The 24,598-nt window shown below is 39.6% G+C and overlaps 1 protein-coding gene across 1 annotated transcript in view; it reads left to right on the top strand.

Moving 5' to 3' along the window:
• LOC132825460 (protein kinase C beta type) overlaps positions 1–7,908 on the top strand; it is a 276,131-nt gene extending 268,223 nt beyond the window's left edge. Inside the window, exons 16-17 of the mRNA XM_060840757.1 lie at positions 4,245–4,385; positions 7,716–7,908. Of these exons, the coding sequence (XP_060696740.1) occupies positions 4,245–4,385; positions 7,716–7,874 (300 nt within the window). The 3' untranslated portion in view covers positions 7,875–7,908. The remainder of the gene's footprint in view (positions 1–4,244; positions 4,386–7,715) is intronic.
• Positions 7,909–24,598: the final 16,690 nt, after the last annotated feature.

Below are 24,598 nucleotides of genomic sequence, written 5' to 3'. Positions count from 1 at the left end.
TGTTTGGTAGTTATTAGTTATTCTATTGTTCTGTTTTGGTGGGTGAGGAGTGGTTACTCTTTTGGTGTAAAGATACGTGGGGTTGAGATGTGGATATGGAGGGGAGGGCATCCTTTATTAATTTGTAGGAGTGTAAATAATATGTTTTTTTTCCATTGCTTGGGTTTGAGGCGTGGCCTTAACTGGAATGTACTAGGAGTGTTATGCTGGGAGTGAATGCCTTCTATGGACAAGGAAGGGAGATCTCTGGAGATTTGAGTTTTTTGTGTTTATTTGTTTAAGTTAGGAGTAGAGTTTTTTTTAAGTTTTGGTAGTGTTTGTAGGAATAGTCTTTAAAGTCTTTTTTTTCTCCACTCATTGCACATTGAGTGGGCTTCTTCCTCTCGGGGGACCGCAGGCTGTAGTGTACGGTCAAGGCTGGCGATCTGTTGAGGTGGTGCACCTGGAATATACCAGTGAGCCATTCCCCAATTAAAAGGAAAAAGGTGCTCTCAAATCTTAGCAAAGAAAGGGTTGACGTTGCGCTGTTGCAAGAGACATATTTGACTGATAGGGAACATCTAGAGTTACAGCTGTGGGGGATACGACTCCAAAAGCAGAGAAGTGGCCATACTGGCACGAAAGAACCTCCCGTTTCAGGTGACAGGTGAATCAAGGATTGATATGGACGGTTCATCATTCTCAAGGCCTGACACAAGGAGAAGAGTTTGGTATTCTGAATGTTTACTGTCCTCTGGCGCATCCCCTCAAAGTTTTAGTTGATGCTCTTGAGATGCGCCGTACAATTATAGGAGGAGACTTCAATTGTCTCATGGGCTCTGGGGTAGACAGAATGCCAAGAGGGCTACCAGGTACACCTCGGCAGTCTTGATGTCTTTCAGCCAATTAGGTCAGAAATACGGAATCCCTAATAGGGACCTTTTCTGATATTTTGAGGTTAAGCATTACATACAGAAGAAGACCATGCTCTTGGCCCAGCCCGACACGTCAGATATAGAACAAAAAGTGCTCCGGGGTGAGGGCGCTCTCTCAGTTAATACCATATATCATCTGCAGAGAGGGAATGCCTTGGGGAATATGAAGAGACTCCATGAGATTTGGAGTCAGAAGTTAGGGGAAGAAATCTCATCAAAAACGTGAGGATATATGGGGGAATGTAAAGAAAATGTCAATATGCAATAAGGCACAAGCAGTGCCATTAAAGATCCTCCAAAGGGTGCATGTGGTGCTACAGAGCAAAGTTTAAGAAAGGATGGTCCCTGAAATGTCCCAAATGTCAAAACAGTACTGGCATATTTAGACATTGCTTTTGGTCCTGCTACAAGATCTGTGGATACTGGGGGGCCATTGTGAATGAGCTGGAGAGGATCCTGGGCCTGGAATTCGGGGAGGATCCGATGTCCCTCCTTTTGGTACTACCGAACCTTCCCTCTTTGGGTGTGCACAGGAACAGGCTATTCAATATTCTTACACACTGTGCAAGGAGGAACATCCTAATGAATTGGATATCAGAAAAGTCTCCAGGTCCTGTAGGGTGGCACAGACTTGTGATGGAGCACATCCCTCAAGATTACCTGTCCAGTATGGTGCACTACAGAACGGAGCAATTTTATAAGACATGGTGGCCCTTTCTAAATTACACAGAAATGGATCCCTTGACAGTGTTGATTAGGGCCTTTATATAGCCACAAGGGCCTTATATGATGGCCTGGGGATGCAGGAGGGGGAAGGCCTAGTAAATACAGATATAATAACTGATGCTCCCATGAACGGCAATCTTGATGGAGGTGCAGCGGGTGGAGCAAAGTAATATAATACAATGCAGTGTAATTTAATCTTACTGGATTGTAAGTTAATTTAATGTTATTTTATTTAATTAAAGTTTATGCTAATTTGAGTTAAGTTAGGTAATTATGAGACTGTATGTTGAAAAATAGTAGGCAGTTTATTGTCAATGTTACTGTAATATAATAGTACGATATTATTTCTACTTTTCTGTACTTTTGTACTTTTACAAAAAACAAACCAAATAAGTTATAAAAGAGTGAAACATTTTTCAATAAATATACATATTAAAAAGAGGATACATTGGCCTTGTTGAAATTTCAATGTAGATTTACTAGCATTAAAACGAAACAACAAGGTTTAAACTACAAAGAGAAAGTAAACAAAATAATATTCCTTGTAATTTAGAAGATTAGGAGTAATTGGATCCAAGATTCCAAGATGTTTAGAGGAACAGATAGAGTATATTGGGGCAAAATAATTCCACTGATTGGAGTCTAAAATGTTGAGAAATATCAGAAAATGATAACCAAATCTTCCCAGAGAAAAATCAGGAAACATTCCTTGTTTAGCTGCAAATATTTGCAGCTAAACAAGTAATAGGGCAGCACGGTGGTACAGTGGTTAGCATTGCTGCCTCACAGTGCCAGAGACCCAGGTTCAATTCCTGCCTCAGGCAACTGTCTGTGTGGAGTTTGTACATTGGCTGCGTGGGTTTCCTCCGGGTACTCTGGTTTCCTCCCACAGTCCAAAGATGTGCAGGTTAGGTGAACTGGCCATGCTAAATTGCCTGTAGTGTTAGATTAAGGGGTAATGTAGGGGAATGGGTCTGGATGGGTGGCTCATCAGAGGGTCGGTGTGGACTTGTTGGGCCGAAGGGCCTGTTTCCACACTTAATCTAATCTAATTTGGAACTCTTTCTGCGAATGGAATTTGATGTCAGATTATCTATTCGTTTTAAAACTGTAATCAATAGATTTTTGTTAGCCAATGGTATTGCAGAATATAGGGGAATATGGTTGGTGTTGAGATTAAGTCACAGATTAGTCATGGTGTCATCAAATGGCAGAATAGGTTCAAAAGACTAACTAGACTATTCCACTTTCTTTGACGTCCCAAAGCCCTTTTAAACCAATTCAATACATTAAGTAGTTACCGTGGTAATGCAAGAAATGTGACAACCAATTTACGTACAGCAAGCTCCCAAATGGAGCAATATGATAATGAATACAAACAAAGAGAGCAGGAGTAGGTCATCCAGACATTCAAGCCTGCTCTGCCATTTAATAAAATTGTGGCTGATCAGATTATAAACTCAAAACTATAATTCTTCGTATCACTGGCCTTTCAAACCAACCACTTAACAAGAACTTAGGCGACTGATTTAAAAATATTCAAGGACTCTTCATCCACCACATTTTCAGGAAAAGAATTCCAAAGACTCATGTCCCTTAAAGAATACATTCTGTCTTAGTGCTGTTTTAGATGGGCTACCCTCATTTTTAAACAGTGACCCCCCAAGTCCTGATTCTCTCATTAGAGGAAACATCTAGTCTCTTCAGGGCAGGGTCTTATATGTTGCAGTGAGTTGCCCCTCGTAAAGGCTAGTGGAAACAAATCTACTCTGTCCAATCTTTTGTCATAAACCTTCTCTGAACTGCTTCCAATGCATTTACATCCTGCTTCAAATAAGGAGATCAACATTGTATGTAGTACACCAGATACAGACTCACCCTGAATAACTGAAGAATGATCTCCCTACTTGAGTAGGTTCCTGATGAAGGGCTTTTGCCCAAAACGTCAATTTTCCTGCTCCTCGGATGCTGCCTGACCTGCTGTGCTTTTCCAGCACCATTCTAATCTGGACTCTGGTTTCCAGCATCTGCAGTCCTCACTTTTCCCTACTTGAGTATTCAATTCTCCCTCCCCACGATAAATGGTAGCTTTTTTAAGTTTTATAAATTACTTGCTGTACTTGCATACTAACCTCTTGTGATTCTTGCAGATCCTTCTGCATTGCAGAGCTTAATCACCACCAGGTCATTTGTCTTTAGTGATTTTGCTTCAGTGATACATTTTGATCCGGACTCTAAAGAGAATGCTATAGCTTTTCTTTTAAATATTCCTGTCAGTCCTTTTACATCCACCTGAGAGGGCAAATGGGGCTTTGATTTAATGCCTTAGTCAAAAGGTCAGTGATGAAGAATGATCATGTGCTACCACAGGGTGCATTATTTTAAAGGTGCAAGGACAATTTGGACATCATTTCACTTTTTCCATGCAGAAAATGAACAATAATGGAAATGGTTTTCAAATGGAATAGTAGAAGTGAAATCCTTTAATTCATTATGGTTAGGTGGCTTGTTTGAGAATGTAAACTTTTCTTATTTTGTTTGGAGGAGCTATTGGAATGGTTGACTTCACCTGTGTTTATTTTGTGATGTATTGTATGATTGTAGCTTTTAACGAAGCATCCAGCCAAACGCCTGGGATGTGGGCCTGAGGGCGAGCGAGACATCAAGGAACATGCATTTTTCCGATGGATTGATTGGGAAAAGTTGGAACGCATGGAGATTCAGCCTCCGTTCAAACCAAAGGCAGTAAGTTGCATTGAGCTGACCTTCCCCACACATTATGATGCTGCACATGTTAAACAGTTGAGTCCTTGCTTTTAAGAGTAGTGAAACCAGAAACAATTGTGGAACAGCATTTCTGGATGTGTCAGGCCACACTATCTTATTTTGCCATTCCCACTAACAATTTGCTGCATACATACATACACCCAGAGTAGATTCCCCTGTAATCTTACACAGAGTCCCTAACAGGAATGCATCTGATAACCATGCTCTGATAATTCCACTTCCTGATGCTGGCCTGTGTGGAATTGCTGTGTAAGTCAACCCATAGATTTAACCAGCACTTTTAAAATGCTTGATGAGAGTGAGCACAGGAGCAAAGTCTGACTCACTAGTATTTGTTATTTTATGCAATTTCATACTTTATTGTTGTGGTTTGTCATTTCCTTAAGTCTCCTCAGTTTCGACATTACAGCTTTCAAGGTTAGCAGAAACCTGAGTCTGCAAGTTGTGATCACAGACGACTCCTCTGAGGATGGGGTTTTATATTTCAGTCCTTCACAAAACAGTACGATTGTCTTACAGAAATTAATTTACAAAATAGGTTGAAAAATCATTTATGATTTTTGGGGAGTGCAAGAACTGGAGAGTTCCAGAATGTTCTGGAGGAAATCTGATTATAAAGTAGAATCGAATCACTAAATGGGGTGAAATCTGCGTAACATTCCAATATGCTTTTAGGATGTTCAACCCAATGATTATCAAAGATTCACAATGAGACATAATCTGCAGTTTCATATTAACTCTCATTGCCCTCATTGAAAATGCTCCAGCAACAATGAGTAATATCAGCCAGCACTCGGAACTTTACATTTAGAGCAGCTGTCACTGAATTTTGATCTCCTTGTGATAGGCTTCCTGACTGTGTTGAATATATGTGCATGTGTTAGGGTTACCGACTTTATGGATATATACATGGAGATTTTATTATGTGACCTCTCATCACCAACTACCCTATCATTCACAGTCAATTTTCTCCATCCCCAATAGTTTTGTACCTAATATTCAAATGTAAAATATTGTCTTTTCGATTTCTCCCAGCGCTGTCCTGGAATATTAACCTTTAATTCATGAGAGCGTCAGGAGAATCTAAAGAGTCAGTAACCTTTGTGTGTGTCTTAAGGAGTAAATTTCTAAATAGGCCCTGCCAGTAAAGAACAACACCCATCACCAGCTGCTTCTTAATATGTGCTGGCAGGAGTGAAATCGTCGACTCACACTTGAAAAGTTTAAAGCTGTATCAGTATCTTTACCACTTATGCCTGTTTCTTCAGTGTGTGTGTGTGTGTCTGTGAGAGTGAATATGTTTGTGTGTGTGAGAGTATATGTGTGTGAGGGTGAGTGTGTGTGTGAGAGAGAGAGAGAGATCCCTCTTTTTGCTTTGGTTATATGATTGGAAGATAAAAGACAGAATTAAAAATGACAGGTTTGAAGACAAACAAAGCGAAGTGGAGATTGTGGGAAATAGCAGAGAGTTGGATGAGGGAAACCAGAGAGAGAGACAGACAGACAAGAGTAGCTGGGCTGAGAAGAGATAGAGCAATTTAAACAATTAAAAATACATATGGAATATAAAGAGGGAACAAAGCAAATGAAATTAGAAATATATGGGAGTAAAGGCATAGAATGAATTAATGGTAACAGCACAGAAGGAGGCCATTCAGCCCACTGGGTCTATGCTACAAGAGCAATTCACCCAGATGGATTCCTATATCTTCTCACCATAACCCTGAAACTTTATTGTTTCAGATAATAATCCGACTCCATATCTTATGAACATGCTTCCACCACAGTTTCAGGCAGTGCCTTTGCGATCCTAACCACTTGGTACATGCTAGAACGTTTCCTCATGTTGCCATTGCCTCTGTGGATAATTGCTTTAGATCTGTATTCTGTACTTCTCAATCATTCAACCAATTGGAACAATTTCTTCCTTTCTACTTGGTCCAGATCCTTCATGATTTTGAATACCTCCTTCAAATCTGCGTTCTGCGTGCTGCCTTCTCTTCCTGAAAAACAACTGTCCCAACCACTCCAATTTGATCAATTAACTGAAGTTCCTCATTATTAAACCATTCATGTGAATCATTTCTGCAACTCTGTAATGTCTTTGCATCCTTCCTAAAGTGTGGTGCTTAGAACTGGATTCAATTCTCTGGTTGAGACTGAGCCATTAATTCACACAAGTCTAACAGATCTTCCTTGCTATTCCATTCTTTTGGGGGATGGGTTAAGTGTAAGAGTGATTGAAATGAAGAGCACATTTGGGTGAGGAACACGTATGAAGAATGTGCTTGAGGAACATGTATGTTGGAATGAGGGAAACAGTTTTTTTTATATTTTAATTTGTGTGTATGCATTGTTTCATACACGTTTGAACATTTATTGGTTACAACTGCAGACTCGATCATCTGACCTTTCTGCCACCTTCACTCCCATCTACATGAGCATGGTCTTTTGTTATTCCATTTTCCACCTATTCTGTTTTCCAATGAAGTCGTCAGTCAATCCCATTGCCGATCCAGTGTGAGTTTTCAGTAAACCTACCTCCAAAAAATTTGTGCAAGTCTCAAAGCCCTCCCATCTGGGTAGAATCTATAATTCTGTTCTGTTTCACATAAATCTTACCATGAGAACATAGACCACTCAGTCAGTGTCCCAGAAGAGCCACTCCAGCCCAGTTCATGGGAGGGGGGAGGATGTTTAATTTCCCCATCACCCACTTTATCCAACAAGTCTTCAAGCACTGAAATAAAAACATAAAGTGCTGGAAAGCCTCAGGTCAGACAGAATTTTGGACTAGAAAGAGTGTTAATGTTACAGAACATTGGAAATCATCAGAACAGCTGAGCAGTAAGTTCCAGATATGGACCTTGAGGTTAGAATGGGAATATTGTCTGCCCTATCCTCTACCATGGAGAATGGTCACTAGGCCAGGGTTCTGAGGGCCAAGGGCATTGGACAGGCTCAGCAACAATGAGAGAGGCAGTCAGTCCTTCCGGGGAATTGGGATATGAGTGGACAAACAGCTCTAGGGGCTGGACAGTATCTTGGTGTTGTGCAGCGCTCTCAAAGGGCTGAATGGCCTGATCTTCTGTTAAGATGAAGCAGGGAAACAGGTAAAGGAACGTGACCGGATTAACGGATAGTGAGAGAATGGTGCTGGTTAGAAAGCGGTTACATCTGTATCCATTGCATTACTCACCCTCCGGAATTGGTTTGTTTTACGAACTAACCCATTTATAAATCCGTGGCACTCCATCCCCATCACCCTTTTTCTTTCTCCTCCCACAGTGCGGGCGCAACGCCGAGAACTTCGACCGATTTTTCACCCGTCATCCGCCAGTCTTAACTCCACCTGACCAAGAGGTCATCATGAATATTGACCAGGCAGAATTCGAGGGGTTCTCCTTTATTAACACGGAGTTTGTCAAACCTGAGATTACATGTTAAACAGTGCCTGGGGGAGGAATGGGGAGGAAAGGAGAGGGGAGGGGGGTGAGGGTCACATCTCCTTATCACAGTAAGAGACCCTTGTTCCGGGTCGTGCAGCATGTTCAGAGGCTGTTAACTGTTCCGTGATGTTTGCTTTGCAAATCTCTCTCAAAGCGTGTTGGGAATGCGGTTTTCCATCCATCACTTCATTACACAGCGAGACACAAAGTGCACACAGCAGCTGCTGACCAGTTCCCATCGCAGGTGCTTCCCTAGATAGTAACTCTGTATGAAGATGCTTTGCAAAATGATTTGCTGCCTTGATTGCCAAAAGCTGTTCTATAGTTCATTAACTGCCTCAAGCCAGTGGCTTTTCTCTCGCTCGACTACAAAGCACAGAGATAACCCAACCCCCACTCCCCCCACACCTTCGTTACTGCAGAGTGAGACCCGGCCTAACATTGCAGAGTGGAGTCATGAACGTTTCCTCTGGTTGGTGTTTCTGTCTGTGGCCGTGTGTGCAATCCAAACCAGGAGACCTCTTGTCAGTGGGTTTTAGGATGTCCATCTCAGCTATTCCAAAAAAAAGTGTCAAATGAAGTTCTTTCTCAGTGTATTATTGCCCGTATAATGTGACCCTGGTGGCTGAAGTGTTCTTTGAATTGAAAATTGTGTCTGTAAAATCTGCTCAGTTCTAGAAGTGATTGTGACTGTCTCGTTTATCCTGTTAGTGTGAACCACAGTAAGTTCTTCCCTCTCTGAGCTGAATGATTATGTAAGGCCAGCCTTTCCTCTCCCAACCTGGCCTGACTCTCAGTGGATCTTTCAGGAGGGCGCGAGGCATGTTTAAACTGATAATGAAACCTTGCAAGAAATTTTAAAAAGAAATAAATTGATGCATGACTGTTGTTTTGTAGTGTGTTGCTAACAACGCCTGCATTTGATGTGCCAAACATTTTTTTCCAGTACTGATATACAATAAAGAAAATCGCACCCAAAAAGAAAAAAAACTCAGCATCACTTTAGTCACATGTTTAACAACCACTTCTATTTTTCTGTTCAGATATTTTTTTCTATAGTACAGTGCTGGTCCAGGAAGGAATGTTAATTAAATCTGTCTAAAATTGACACTGAATGCTTATCAGAACTGCCGAGTCCTATCAGACTCGAACAGGTCACCCCACTGACAACATTGGTTTCAGGCTGTTACACAGTTACTGAATTTTAATCCTCCCACCCCCAATCCTACAAACAAAATTACAAAATGCATCAGCCAACCAAGGAATCCTGTGCTATAAAGGTATAAATAGAATGCAGCTGTAAGCAGAAAAGTACTGACAATTCCAAACAACCCCCTGTAACCCTTACCCCACTGAATGGTTAACAACTCTGCATAATCACAAAATAATCCTTGCCATACAGTGACACAGCAAGGAAAAAATACCTTTAGTCTAACAAGTCTACACCAACCATATTCCCAAACTAAATTAGTCCCACCTGCTTTAATTTGGGCAATATTCCTCCAAACTTTTCCTATTCGTGTACTTTTCCAAATGACTTTTAAATATTGTAACTGTACCCGCAGCCACCATTTCTTCTGGTAGTTTTCCCCTCATGTCCTTTTTAAATCTTTCTCCTCTCACATGTCCCTAGTTTTGAGCTTCCCCACTTTAGGGAGAAGACCCTTGCTATACATCTTAGCTATGTTCCTCAGGATTTTATAAAGCTCTATAAGGTCACCCCTCAACCTCCTAGGCTCCAGTGAAAAAAGTCCCAGTCTATCCAGCCTATTTTTGTAACTCAAACCCTCCATTCCCAAAAACATCCTGGTAAATCTTTTATGACCCCTCTCCAGTTTAATAATATCCTTCCTATAGCAGGGTGACCAGAACTGAATGCAGTATTCCAAAAGAGGCCTCACCAATGTCATTGTAAGATTTCAAGATGATGTCCCAAAGTTAATACTCAAAGGTCTGAACAATGAAGGCAAGCAAGCTAAACATCTTCTTAACCACCCTGTCTACCTATGATGCAAATTTCAAAGAATTAAGAACCTGAACCCCTAATTCTCTCTGTTTTACAACACGACCCAGTGCCCCTGCCCTTGTTGTTTTTCTAAAATGTAACACCTCTCTTCCATCCAAATTAAACTCCATCTAACACTCCTAAGCCCATTTACACGGTGCTCTGCAAAATAACAGCAAATCTCCACCATTATGCAAAGAATAGCTGAATAAACAGCATCTGCACTGTTGTACAGTAAGTAGTCATTATTCTGCTGAATAAGTAGTGTTTAGGGTAGATTTTCAGGTCTTGAATCACTCATGAACTTGACATCCAAAAGAAATTGCATGTAACAAACAAAGCAGCTGATAATAGCGAGCAAAACACACATTATTTACCTGACCTAACTCACTGAGCTGAGCTATTGAGTTCTTCATTACTTGGAATACCTCTGGCTATCTAGAATACACAAAACAAATGCTATTCTTTGCGTGGCGTGTGACATATCATTGATCTGGTTTCCTGTGTTTGCCAATAATCTTTTAAGGAGTGGGTGGAAAAATATTATGGTCATTGCCATTTGCTGGCATTTTAATAATATATTTGATTTCATCCCTCTCCCAATCTCAAATAATTGAGGTTACATCATGCTATCAGTAAAGCTTAATAAACAAGCACTAAAATGTTTGAGTGATAACAGAAATAACTAGTCAATGCTGGAGGAAGTGAATTTTGAGAGGTAAAGACACATAAACAGATGGAGAGTTGTAGAGATGGATGAAGCAATGCAGAAGTCAACAGAATGTGTTGGAAAAGTTAAAAATCACAACAGCAGGTTATAGTCCAACAGGTTTAATTGGAAGCACACGAGCTTTCGGAGCGATGCTCCTTCATCAGGTGATTGTCTGACTACCACCTGATGAAGGAGCGTCGCTCCGATAGCTAGTGTGCTTCCAATTAAACCTGTTGGACTACAACTTGGTGTTGTGTGATTTTTAACTTTGTACACCCCAGTCCAACACCAGCATCTCCAAATCATGATAGAAAAGGGGAGGGATGAGTATAGAGAAGTAGAGTCGGGCAAAAAGAAATCAAGAAAGGAATATTTAGCATGAGTAACATATTTCCTTCTGTTACTTTCTATATTTCCTCTTGCTACCAGGAGTAATGAGTGACAATTCATCCTGGAGCAGTTTGTAGAGTTAAAAGAACATTCAAAGTAAAGTCCCTTTTCTCTTAAATTCAATCAGTTTAGTTCAAGCTGGAATAATGATGCAAATTCCTAATCACAGTAAGATCCTGTAGGTGAAGAAAGGGCTAAATTTCAGAGATGGAATAGAACAGTGAATAGTACAATTGATTTTCAGCCTGGTATCAAAGGCACTGTAGGGCACTGAAGAGACAGTGATCCTGGAGTTCAACGCAGAAGATGCACATCTTATAGAACAACTCCAGATGGTGGATCTACTCAAAGGCATCACTGTATGGACCTCACAGAAACAATGCTTCATGCAGCTTCAGGTTCAATGGATTTACTTCAACTGAGTGATCAAGTCTGCTCCTTGAGAATTCACAGGCACAGTCAGCCAGCTGTGCACATAGTAGTATTAACATGTAAGAAATATGATACATATAATGCAAAAATCCCATCTAACCAATACAAATACCTCATCTGCAGCTTTTCACTTGAATTTCATTTCCCTGTGCTTTCCATTATCCTTTTAGATGCTTCTTTTTCATGTACATATCCCATTCAATAGTTGCTTATGGTAAATCAATCCCTACTAATAGCATTTTCTTTGTGAAAAGCATTCTTCAAACATCCACCTTCATTCTTTTAATGATAACCATTATCTGAGCCTTTGTAATGAATTCAATGCAATTTGTCATTATTTACTCTTCCAAAGCCTTTTATGATATTTTACTGAATATGTGGCACTTTGTTAATATTGCAAAGCTTCATTCTGATGTAACACTCACTAATATATCATTCAAATATAAAATACATTACGGTTAACAGAACACACTTCTCAATAATCTCACAATACAATAGACTTTAATAAACATACTACAAATGTGACAGATAATACACACTGATTTAATACAGTCCCTTACTTAGAATATACAATATCAATTGTATCCTGTTACTCAGTTTACTATTAACAGGTACATTATCAATTATTTCTTGCAGTCGTGTACTGTATTTTTTCTGTTACCTTGAATTATTATTCAATGTGCACAATATAAATCATTTTTGTTACTTGATTTATACAATATTATTTTGTGATACTTAATTTGTTGCTTAATGCGTACTTTATAAATCATTTGTAGCTTTCATGTACATTTATTCTCTGTTTCTCAGTTTATATTATTATTCAGTACATACGTTTGATCCAATATTAATCCTTACTTATGCAGTTTGCATCATTACTGTGTGCATGTTATCACTTTTCCCTGTTATTCATTATATTCAGTATTATTTCTTGTTTCACAATGTGTACATTTGTAATCACTTCCTGTTACTCCATTTGCATTATTATTTTGTGTCCATTATGGGGCATTTCATGTTTTTCAAGTCTGCACAGTTTTAATTATTTAGTGCTGTTTAGTTTGTATTATTGGTCAGTGTAAATGATATCAAGGGTATAAAGTTACCTGCTTGTACTGGTTTGATGAGTCTCCCCATCAGAATATACTGTTATTCAGTGTTGACAGTATAAATCATTTTTTATGACACTTATGTATCATAATTCTGTTTGTTTTGTTTCCTTATATGCCCAGCATGTGCTCCAGGAGTACCTCTTGATGCCCAGCATACACAGAACAAATTGCATTTCTTAACAGCATAGAATATGTGATTATCTCCCCATACCAAAGAAGATATTTGTTGTCTTACCGATTGAAACTGCAGAAAATAAATCACTCTTTTTACTTAGCATGCATCGCATGAATATCATCCTTCATACTAAGAGATTGTTTCAGTTACTTTTCTGAACATTTTATAGATCTCTTCTATCACACATTTATCAATCCCTCCTCTAAGGAAATGAGAAAAGATTAAATACCCCATGATACCAAATCTACAGTAAATCACTTCCTCTTCATAAGAAGCAATGCATCAGTACCTTAACTACTCCAGTATTGAGCCAATGAATGCTCCACCTTGCAATGGATACTGCAGAGGAATGCCTGCTCCAGTCTCCACTTTTGGAAATGGAGCTTCTGGTCTGTATATGTTCAGGTTTCTGATCTGTATATGTTGATCTCTATAGCCTATATATGCTAAGGTCTCTGGTCCAGTCTGTGTTTGTTGAGATCTGTGCTCAACAGTCCCTAACGTGTCTGTTCTGTATTTCATGTCTTCTCTTATCTGTTTTGTTTGCTGTCTCTGGTCTGCATTTGTTAAAATATTTGGCCTGAATATTTTGGAATGTCTGGCCTGCATATATTGAAATCTGTATTTCTGTGAGTCCATGGTCTGTATATGTTAAGAGATTCTTACAGGACATAATGAAGTCATTATTCTTTGCGTGTTAAGATCTCTGGATTATATTGTGAATTCTCTGCCTGTATTGTGGTTGCTGATGCATACATTTTGGCATTTCTGCACGGTATGTGTAGAGATCTGAGCCCTAAATACCTTGGGATCTCTGGTCTGTATATCATGGGTCTTGCAGTCTGTTTATGTAGAGATCTTTGGTATGTATACTTGGATGTCTCAGATGTGCATGTATTGAGATCTCTGGTTGGATCTGTATAACTTGATGCTTCAGTCTGTACATTTTGGTTGGCTGGTTGTATATTTGGAAATTTCAGTCCTTTATATCTAGCAATGTCTATGGTGTATGTTTTGGGCTCTCATCCACTTGGCAGAATACATGTTGAGATCAGATTGTAAGTTTGCTTGCTGAGCTGGTAGGTTTGTTCTCAGATATTCCGTCACCATGCTAGGTAATTTCAGTGAGCATCCGGTGAAGTGCTGGTGTTCTGTACCGCTTTCTATTTGTGTGTCTTGATCTCTTAAGGTTGGTGATATCATTTCCGATTCTTTTTCTCAGAGGTTGGTAAATGCGGTCCAAATCAATGAGTTTATTTTTGGAGTTCCGGTTTGAATGCCAGGTCTCTAGGAATTCTCTAGGAAAGCCTGTCTTAGGATGTATGTGTTGTCCCAGTCAAAGTGGTGTCCTTCTGTGAACACATAGATAGAAAGTGGGTAAGACACACTGGCGCTTCACCGGAGGCTCATTGATGATGTTACCTAACATGGTGATGAAAAGTCTGAGAACAAACCTATCAGCTCAGCAGGCAAACTTACAACCTGAACCTCAACCCAAGCTACAAATCTTCTCAAAAATTGCAAACATGCTGAGATCTTTGTTTTGTATATCTTTGGGTCTCTGGTATATGTTATGTCTTTCACCTGTTTAGTGGTTTCTCTGAGGCTGTGTGATCTGCATATCTCAAAGCTTTTAGTCTACGTCTTTTAATATTTCTGTTTTATATATATGTTGTGGACACTGGTCTATATATCTTTGTGTGTGCAGTCTGTGTATGTTGCATTCTCTGGTCTGTAATGTGTTGAAGGTTCACAATATATTATTATTTGAGAACTTGTGTTCTAACTTGGACAGAAACATGAATTGGCTTTAACTTTGATTTGTGTTGCTATGTAGTGTATGTTAGGAAGAAGTGAAATAGTTTTATTTCATTTCTGATTTCTGAGCCAGGTACAGAGTTGTCAGAAAACTTATTTTCATGCAATTCAGTGAGGCTTTTGAAACTGTTGAGGTGAATAGATCAGTGCCTTAGAAACAAAGGTAAATGCGAAAAGAAGGGTCTGTTGCCTAGCAACAAGCTGTTGTATGACACAAAGAAACAGACAGAAATGGAAACAGAAATTGCTGGAAAAACTCAGCAGGTCTGGTGGCATCTGTGGAGAGAGAGCAAAGTTAACAATTCGAGTCCAGTAACCCGTCTTCAGAAAGACAGAATCATCTAGAAAATCTATGAAACTGCAGATATCTTTCAGAGAAAGAAAACATTCAGAAAACAAAGAAAATACAGTAACATTGTAGTTTATCAACTTCCATAACGATCAGTGAAAAAGAAGACCTGAATGGCTTAATGCCAGGAAGAGAAAACCTCCAGAAATACACAGCTATGGAAGGGGAGTATAAAGAAACTATGTTAAGAAACAAGTGAGCTGTGTGAGCACTTTGTTTTATGGTCGAAGGAAGAGACACTAACCAAATAAAGAGGAACCTCCATTATCCGGCATTCAATTATCCAAATATTGGATTATCCGGCAAAGTTGCAAGGTCCCGATGCTTGGCTAAACAATGTTATCTGGCATTCGATTATCCGGAATTGATTAACCAAACAAAATAACTCCCATCCCGTGTCCTTCGGATAATTGAGCTTCAGTGCCAGTGTACCAATAGTATCAGTGAATGTCGGCTTTTGCTGAAAAGAAAACAATTCAGCCGAGCCAACTGAACAAGAAACTTTAAAGTGAAAAGGTGACCCTTCATTGAGCTTTGAGTATCTACAAGGTCGTTCTTGATGGTTTAAGAGGTGGAATCTTCAGTTCTGATATTTGTAATAAGACCTTTTCAAATAATTCTTGGCTAGAATGGCACAGTTCCGGTTTTTGTTCTTTTGTGTAATAAACTTTGATGTTCTTTTATTGAAAGAACATTGGTAGTCTCTTATGGATATATTTAGTGACTGACCCACATAGTAAAATTACAAAAGTAAAACATATGGTCCATCAAACCAAGTTTAACTCTGCGATCCAACTTGCTCAATAATAACATCAACTAGGATCATAACAATATTTGTTGATGTTTCTGGTCTGTATATTTTGGAAATTCAGATCTGGATATCTTAGAATCTTTGGTCTATATATTCCAGGATTTTGGATATGTCTCTCTTGGTTTCTCCTGCCTGTATGTCACGGTGTATCTGGTGTGTGTATTTCTTGAGTTGTGTGTTATCTATATGTTAGGTCTCTGGTCTCTATATCTTGTGTTTGCATATTTTGCGATCTCTGGATATATATATTTGGGTCTGTAAATGTTGAGGTCACAGATATGTATCTCTTGCTGTCTGGTTTGCGTAATGAGGTATCTTTAGTGTATAGTTCTTGAGGTGTCCATTCTCTATATCTTGAGTGTCTAATCTATTTTTGTCTTTGTTCAGAACTCTGCTGTATACATCTTGTGATCTTTGTTTTGTTTCTTGTACAGTTCATGGTCTGTATATGTTAAGTTCTCTGGTCCACTTATCTTAGGTATATTTATACATTGATGTTTCAAATCTATATCTTTACAGTCTTTTGATGGTGCACATTGTAAGTATTGCTGACAAAAGACACATTTTGTCAAAACTTTATGTCTTGCAGTCATCAGGACATAGAATAAAACATAGAACAGTACAACACAGGAACAGGCCCTTTGCCCCACTATGTCTGTGCTGAACATGATGTCGTTCTAAACTAATCCAATCTGTCTGCACATGGTACATATCCCTCTCTTGCCTGCCCATTCATGTGTTTGTTTGAATACATCTCAAACATCTGCTACTACACCTCCCATGGCAGCATCTTCCAGCCACTTACAACCCTCTGCATAAAACCTTGTCTGACCCATCTCTTTTAAACTTCCTCCCTCCCTCTTTGAACCTATGTCCCCCAGTATTTGACATTTCCACCCTGGGGAAAAGACTCTGATTATCCACGTGTCTCATCATTTTATATACTTCTATTAGGTCACCCCCTACATTTCCCCCACCCCTCAGCCTTTGATACTCTAGTGAAAACAATCCAAGTTTTATCTAACTTCTCCTTATCACTAATACACTGTAATCCAGGCAACATTCTGATTAATCTCTTTAGCAGCCTCTCCAAAGCCTCCACATCTTTCCAATAGTGTGGTGACTAGAACTACACATAGTACTCCAAATGTGGCTTAACTAAAGTTATATACACTGGAACATGACTTGCTAACTTTTATATTCAATGTCCCAACCAATGAAAGCAAGCATGCCATATACGTTCTTTTACCACCTTAAACAGTTGTGTTGTCACTTTCAGAGAGCAATGGACTCACAATCCAAGATCCTTCTAGATATTAATGCTTCTAAGGGTCCTGCCTTTCCTCTTGAATTTGACCTCCCAAGTATATCACCTCACACTTGTCTGGATTAAAATCCAGATGCCATTTATCTGCTGATCTGTCCAACTGGTCTATATCTAGTTTTCTTTGACAATCTTCCTCACTGTTCACAACACTACCAATTTTCATCTCATCTGCAAATTTTCTAATCATCTAAATCAATTATGTAAATTACAAAAAATAGAGATCCTAGCACTGAGCATTGTGGAACACCATTAGTTACAGAGCTCCAATCAGAAAAACACTCTTCTACAACTATGCTCTGACCAAGCCAGTTTTGTATCCAATTTACCAACTCACTGTGGATCCCAAGTGACTTAATCTTCTGGAGCAGCCTACCACGAGCGACCTTGTCAAATGCTTTTGAAAGGTCTATGAAGATAATATCTACTGCCCTACCTCATCAATCATCATTGTCACTTCCTCAAAAGATTGAATCAAATTTGTCATTCAGACCTTCCATGCCCAAAGCCGCACTAACTCTCCCTAAGAAGTCTATTATTTTAAAATGTGAGTAAATCCTGTCTGTAGAATCTTCTCCAACAATTTCCTAACCACTGATGTAAGACTGCTTAAACAAAGGGACAACATTGGCTATTCTCCAGTCTTCTGGGACCTCATCTATAGCTAAAGATCTCTGATAAGGCCCCAGCTATGTCCTCTGTCTCCCTCAGTACTTGTGATAGATCCCATCAGACCCTTGGAACTTACGTACCTTAAGGTTTTTCAAGACCACCAACACCTTTTCCTTCTTAATATCGACAATCCTTAGAATATCAACATACACCTCTCCAAACTTAGAGCATTCTTGTCCTTGGTGAGTATTGATGCAAAATACTCATTAAGCTTCTCACCCCTTCCTCTGCCTCCATACATAAATTCCCTTCTTTGTCCTTGAGTGGACCTGCTTTTTCCCTAGATGCCCTCTAGCTTCTGATATATGTATAAAATGCCTTGGGGTTCTCCATAATCCTATTTAGAACATAGAAAAGTACAGCACAGAACAGGCACTTTGGCCCACAATGTTGTGCCGAGATTTAATCCTAATGTAAAATATAATAACCTACACACCACTCAACTCACTGCTGTCCATGTGTATGTCCATGTGTATGTCCAGCAGTCGCTTAAATATCCCCAATGACTCTGCTTCCATCATCACAGCTGGCAACATATTACATGCATTCATAACTCTCTGCGTAAAGAACCTAGCTCTGACGTTTTCTTTATATCTTCCTCCTAATATCTTCAAACTATGACTCCTCGTACCAGTCAGTCCTGCCCTGGAGAAAAGTCTCTGGCTATTGACTCTATCTAGTCCACTCATTATCTTGTATACCTCGATCAGGTCTCCTCTCTTCCTCCTTCTCTCCAGAGAGAAAAGTCTGAGCTTATTCAATCTTTCTTCATAAGGCAAGCCCTCCAGTCCAGGCAGCATCCTGGTAAACCTTCTTTGCACCCTCTCCAAAGCCTCGGTATCTTTCCTATAGTAGAGCGACCAGAACTGTACACAATATTCCAAGTGTGGTCTTACCAGGGACTTGTAGAGCTGTAGCAAAACCTCGTGGCTCTTAAACTCGATCCCCCTGTTAATGAAAGCCAAGAACATTTCATAGTCCTCTTCATCCCTCCTAATTCCTTGTTTAGCAATTATACAAAGTTGAGCAGAAAACTATCCCAAATACTGCATGAAAGAAGACTGCTGCTTGGTTGGAAGGTAGAGGTATAAATGATAATATTACCCCCTGAATTTGTATTGTTGTGAAATGTGCTGATGAATGCAAAACAAAAAAAATTACAAAATTTGTCCTTTTTTTGTAATACTTGAGTTCTATAATTTAAATTTTTGGTCTGCATATCTTGGGTAACTGGTATGTATATCTTTGAGGTCTCTGGTCTACATACCTTGAGATCTTAGGTTGGTGTACCTTATTGGCTCCTATCTATAATCTTGAGTTGTCTGGCCTCAATTCCTTGTGTCTGAACTGTAAACATTGGATTATTTGGTCTGTATGTCTTTGGTTGATTAGTATCTCTGGTATTGATATGTTGAAGTCTCCGGTCTGTGCATACTGAAATCTTTCATCTGTATATCTTGGAGTATGTGGTCTGTATATGTTCAATTCTGTAGTCTAAATGTGAGATCTCTGAGCTGTGTGTGTGTGTATATATATATATATTTTTTTTCTGACCTATACATTTTTGAGTTCCTCACATTTCTCATCTATCTGTTGAGGAATCAGATCTGTATGTGTTGAAGTTTGTGTCTGTATATATGTTGAGGTACATAGTCTATATTTTCATAGGTCACCCCACTTTTTATGTTGAGGCCTGTGATCTGTATTTATTGGAATTTTTGCTCTGCACTATTTGGGATCATGTTCAGTGTATCTTGGAATCTCTATTCTATAAATATTGTGTCTTTAATCTGCTTTTCTTGGGATGTCTGATCTAAATTTCTTGAAGGAGAAAGTGAGGACTGTAGATGCTGGAGGTCAGAGCTGAAAAATGTGTTGCTGGAAAAGCGCAGCAGGTCAGGCAGCATCCAAGGAGCAGGAGAATCGACGTTTCGGGCATAAGCCCTTCTTCAGGAATGCTGCCTGACCTGCTGCACTTTTCCAGCAACACATTTTTCAGCTCTAAATTTCTTGACGGTCTAAGGTCTATACATCTTGATGTTCATGGTTTGTATATTTTGTATATTTAAGTCTATTTTTGTTCTGTACTTGCAGAGCGTTTGTGCATTTATGTCTTTGATTCTTATGTTTTGAGGTATGGTGGCAAATCTTAGGATTTCTGGTTTACATACCTTGAGACTTATAGTCTCTATATCATGAAGTGTCTCGTCTATCTATATTGTGGTCTCTGCTCAATGTTTCTTGGGGTCTTTAATGTGTATATGTTGATGTTTCTCATTGTTAAATCTGTGGTTATCCTGGGTTTTTGTTCTGTATATTTGATTTCATCAGGACCTATACTTCTTGACATCTCTGATCTGTATATCTTGGAATCTCTGATCTCTATGTGGTGAGATGATTGAGCTGTATATGAGTGAACCTCTGGTCTATATATCTTGGGGTCTTTGATCTGTATATGTTGAGATCCCTAATCTGTATATTTTGGATTCTTTGCTGTCTTTCTTCTGTCTGCTCTGTGTTGATATCTCTTGTCTGTGGAAACAATGTGGAAACAGGCCCTTCAGCCTCACAAGTCCACACCAAACCTCCGAAGAGTAACCCACCCAGACCCATTTCCCTCTGACTAATGCACTTAACACTATGGATAATTTCCCATGGCCAATGCACCCGATCTGCACATCTTTGGACTGTGGGAAGAAACCCATGCAGACACAGGGAGAACGTGCAAACTCCAGTCGCCCCAAGGCTGGAATCATACCTGGGTCCCTGGTGCTGTGAGGCAGCAGTGCTAACCACTGAGCTACTTGTGCTGCCCAAAGCCATAAAACTTTAAGACCATAAGACATAGGAGTGGAAGTAAGGCCATTCGGCCCATTGAGTCCACTCCGCCATTCAATCGTGGCTGATGGGCATTTCAACTTCACTTACCCACATTCTCCCCGTAGCCCTTAATTCCTCGTGACATCAAGAATCTATCAATCTCTGCCTTGAAGACATTTAGCATCCCGGCAAAAGACCTCAGAAAAGGTATAGGTATTTGGACCATTGAGTCTGCTCACATTCAATAAGACCATGGCTTTTCTGATGATCCTTAGCTCCGCTTTTCTGATGATCCTTAGCTCCACTTTTCTGTCTTTTTCCATTAAAACTAATTAAAGCTGTATCTCAGCCTTGAATATATTTAATGACTCGGCCTTGCCAGCCCTCTGCATTAAGGAATTCAGACGATTCAGTGCCTGCTGAGAGAAGAAATTCCTCCTCATCTCTGATTTAAATGAATGACCCCTTACTCGAAGATTATGCCCTCTGGCCCTAGACTTTTCCACAAAGCGAAACAAACTCTCAGGATCCATCCTGTCAAGCACCCTAAGAATCTTAAATGTTTCAAGAAGGTTGCCTCTTATTCTTATAAAAAAGCAATGTGTGCAGCCCAACTAACTCAACTTCTGCTCATAAGAAAATCCTTCCAGCTCTGAGATCAACTGAGTGAACCTTCCCTGGTCTGACTCCAATGCCAGTACATCTTTGCTTATTTAAGGAGACCAAACTCTATATGGTATCTCAGGTCTGTATTTCTCGGTGTCTCTGGACTATATTTCCTGGATGCATGTTTTAATTACAAGTTCATGCTTGTGTCATTGATCTATATGCGTTGACAGATTCTGATGGGCTGTTGTAGCCTCTGTGGTGTGTTTGTTGAAAGTGTTAGTCTCTGCTAATTTTGTGATTTTGTTTTTCTTAAAAGGATGTGATCTCTCTTTTCTCAGATCCTTTTGTTTGTCTTTTGCTTGGAGTCTTTTTAGTGTGTATTTATGGGCATATCTTTGGTTTGGATTTATCAGATGGTTTCTGATCCTTAATTTCAAGCAACGTCTTTGTTTGATTTTTGTTTATTCAAAGTCTTTCCAGATTGATTTTATTTTGAGGCCCCTGTTTGGTGACCCCTTTAGGCTCAGATTTTGTGGATCTGCTCTGTAAGATTTTCTGATTTGTGTCATTTGGAAATTTCTTTGTTTTGTATTTTTGGGATCTTCAATCTGTTTATTTGTGTTTTTCTTTGATCCAGTGCTCTTTGGGATAGTCTTTGATGTGTGATTGCCATTTTGTTTACCTGGATTTGTTGGGAAGCCCATATTTGTGTTTTAGAAAGGCATTAGTAAGTGACCAGTGGAGATTACTTTAACAAGCACTTGATTAACAGAAAACAGAGCCTCCAAAAAAAAATCCAAACACCTCCACTAATTTCTCATGAAGCATTTTGTTCCATGTTATTAAAGGCAAATGGTCTGTGTTGATGAAGCTCCTGTTCTATTAATTCCTCTAGTTTATGCTTATCATGGATCTTTCTAACATTATTGTGGGCTCTGTTCTTTGTAAACTATTATGTTTGAAAAAGTTTCTATAATGTAAAAATCGAGGACTTGGACTGGGTTTGTTAATTATAGCCCATGTTAATGGAGGACTGCAATCTTTAATATTGGGTGCTACACTTGATTGCTTTTTACGGGGTTAATGTATGTTCATAGTAAACTCTGATGTCCATTTTTAAAGGATTCTGGTCTGTATATTGTGTGGTTCCTGATTTTCCTATCTTTTGAAATGTATGGGCTTTATTTGATAAGTGCATGATTTTTTTTCGCAGATTTATCTAATCTGAACTATTGTTATTTTGTGATTTCCTTGATATTCCTTTCTGAGAGGCTATAGTTTTCCTTCACTACCATCTTTTTGGTTTATGTTAACTGTAAGTTTTTTAAATCTATTTATTATGGCAAATTGAATTAATTGGACACTAAGGTCTACTTTGAATTATAGGCTCTATTCTGTGTTTGCCATATATATGTCTGTGTCTGTGGCAGTTATTTATTGCAGTGTCACTCTAGCGTGTGTATATTTGGGCTTTCTGTGGTCTGTCTATGTTAGGTGTGTTCAGTCTATTTTTGTTAGGGTATAACTGGTCCACATCCATTAATGACCTATCTTGTCAGAGGTAAACATGCTGCCCAGAAGGGTATGGGATTCTGTTCACAAGCAAGGTTGAATACTGATCATTGTGGAATGCCACTTTCCCAAGTAAGCATTCCACCTGAGCCTAATCTATGTTTAATGGGTGCCCAACATCTCCATGCTATCTACTCTATGCTTATTATGGCCTGTTGTTATGGGAAAACTCCTGTCTATTTTAAATTGATTATTTAGTGATTATTTATCAGAATTCATGATTTTGGGGGTGGGAGGTTCTCTCCTGATCAATATTGAGGATCACTTTTCTCCTTGGGGATTGTTGTCTAGTCTGTTCATTGGAAACATCACTGACTTGTGTTTATTCAGAATCTGTATTCTGGTGTATCCGTGCATGAGGGTCCATTAATTTTGAAATGGCCTGAGCCTTTAAAAACAAGGTCCAGTGCCTGTTGTATGACCCTTATTCCACCAGCTCTTCAAGAAGGGCCAGAGAATGGGTCACACCAAGAGCTGCATTTAGGGCAGGAAGTTCAGCAGCACAGGTAAGTGAATAAAGTTTGTTTTTCTGGACAGGAGTAAAACAACTATTTGATCTTTCATCATCTCCCTGAAGAAATCATTTCCCTTAAGAAATGATCTACCTACATTTAAAATTCCCAATATGTTTCCAAGCTACTGCATCCATACGGTCAGAAAAAGCAGATGTTGGTCAGTGAGGGTGGAGGTGAATGGCTTCCAGATACCCGGTTCAGGGAGGGAAGGTTCTCTTTTCTATTTCATAGTCAGTGATGCAGCATGATTCTTCGAACCAATAATATTCCCAGAAATATCTCCATGGCAACCCATTGAAAAGTTTGTTAATGTTTATTTTTGTCAGTTTCTGATGTGTGACATTTGCACTGCCCCAGTGAAAGCCCACACAGTTCCATTACCCAGAGTCAACTTGCGTATGTACTCAGTACGTCAGTACTGTTCCTTGGGAATCAGATTCTCAAAGTCAACTTGCACATAGACCCATTGTTCCATCTCAATCGCTGGGAGACTGATTACCCAGTGTACCCAATGTCACCTGGCATACAGACTCACTGGCATTCCCTGAGAGACAATTTGCCAATGTCTGCTATTATACAGAGCCACAGCCCTGGTCAGCTCTGAGGAAAGGGTCACTGGACCTGAAGCGTTAACTCTGATTTCTGTCTATAGATGCTGCCAGACCTGTGAGCTTTCCCAACAATTTCTGTTTTTGTGCCAGTACCCAAGTGTTGCCCCAGGAAGGCTGAGTGTTGCCTCACAATTATTCATACTATCCGCAATTCCTGCTTGTTATATGACCCCAGTGTTGGACCAGGACAGACCCATCACCCTGCTGGCCCTCCCAGAATGACTGATCTACAAAGCTAGCTCCACAGACACTCATGACCTGACTCTTTAGGGGCGGTTGGGGAATGGGGGTGGTTGGTGGGTGGTGGTGCTGGCGCTGGCAATGGCATTCAGTTGTTCTGTGCTGAACTGGCCTCAGGACATTAAACATAGCAGAGAGTGGGTCTGTGCATAATCAGCAATATTTCTATTTAGGTTAATGAGAATTATCAGCGGCTTCCACCAGATACAGGAGAAACATCACTTGAATAATAACAGGACAGATACAGAGAACTTGGCTTGTAATTTTTGTAAGGGTTTATCTCAAGCTGGACGAATGATGATCTAGGATACTTCTCTGGTGGTGCTGTTGAGGTTGTGGTGAGATCGAGAGGGTAATTCCTCTCAAAGGTCATGGGACAGAGTCACTCTCAGTGCAGTTCGATGTCGTCCCCCTTGGTTTCAGCGTCACTTTGCAGTGAGTCTGGAGATCCCCTTGTCTGGACATCCACACTAGATGTTCATTTAAGCAATTCTACACCACTTCCACTACTACAGGAGCTCCTACATGTTGAGACTGCAAAGTCTTCAACTCTCACCACTG

Source organism: Hemiscyllium ocellatum, chromosome 20 (assembly GCF_020745735.1).
Source record: "Hemiscyllium ocellatum isolate sHemOce1 chromosome 20, sHemOce1.pat.X.cur, whole genome shotgun sequence".
NCBI classification, from domain to species: Eukaryota; Metazoa; Chordata; class Chondrichthyes; order Orectolobiformes; family Hemiscylliidae; genus Hemiscyllium; species Hemiscyllium ocellatum.
The sequence above is the reverse complement of the archived record's forward strand: the minus strand, read 5'-3'. Positions and strand labels throughout refer to the sequence as shown.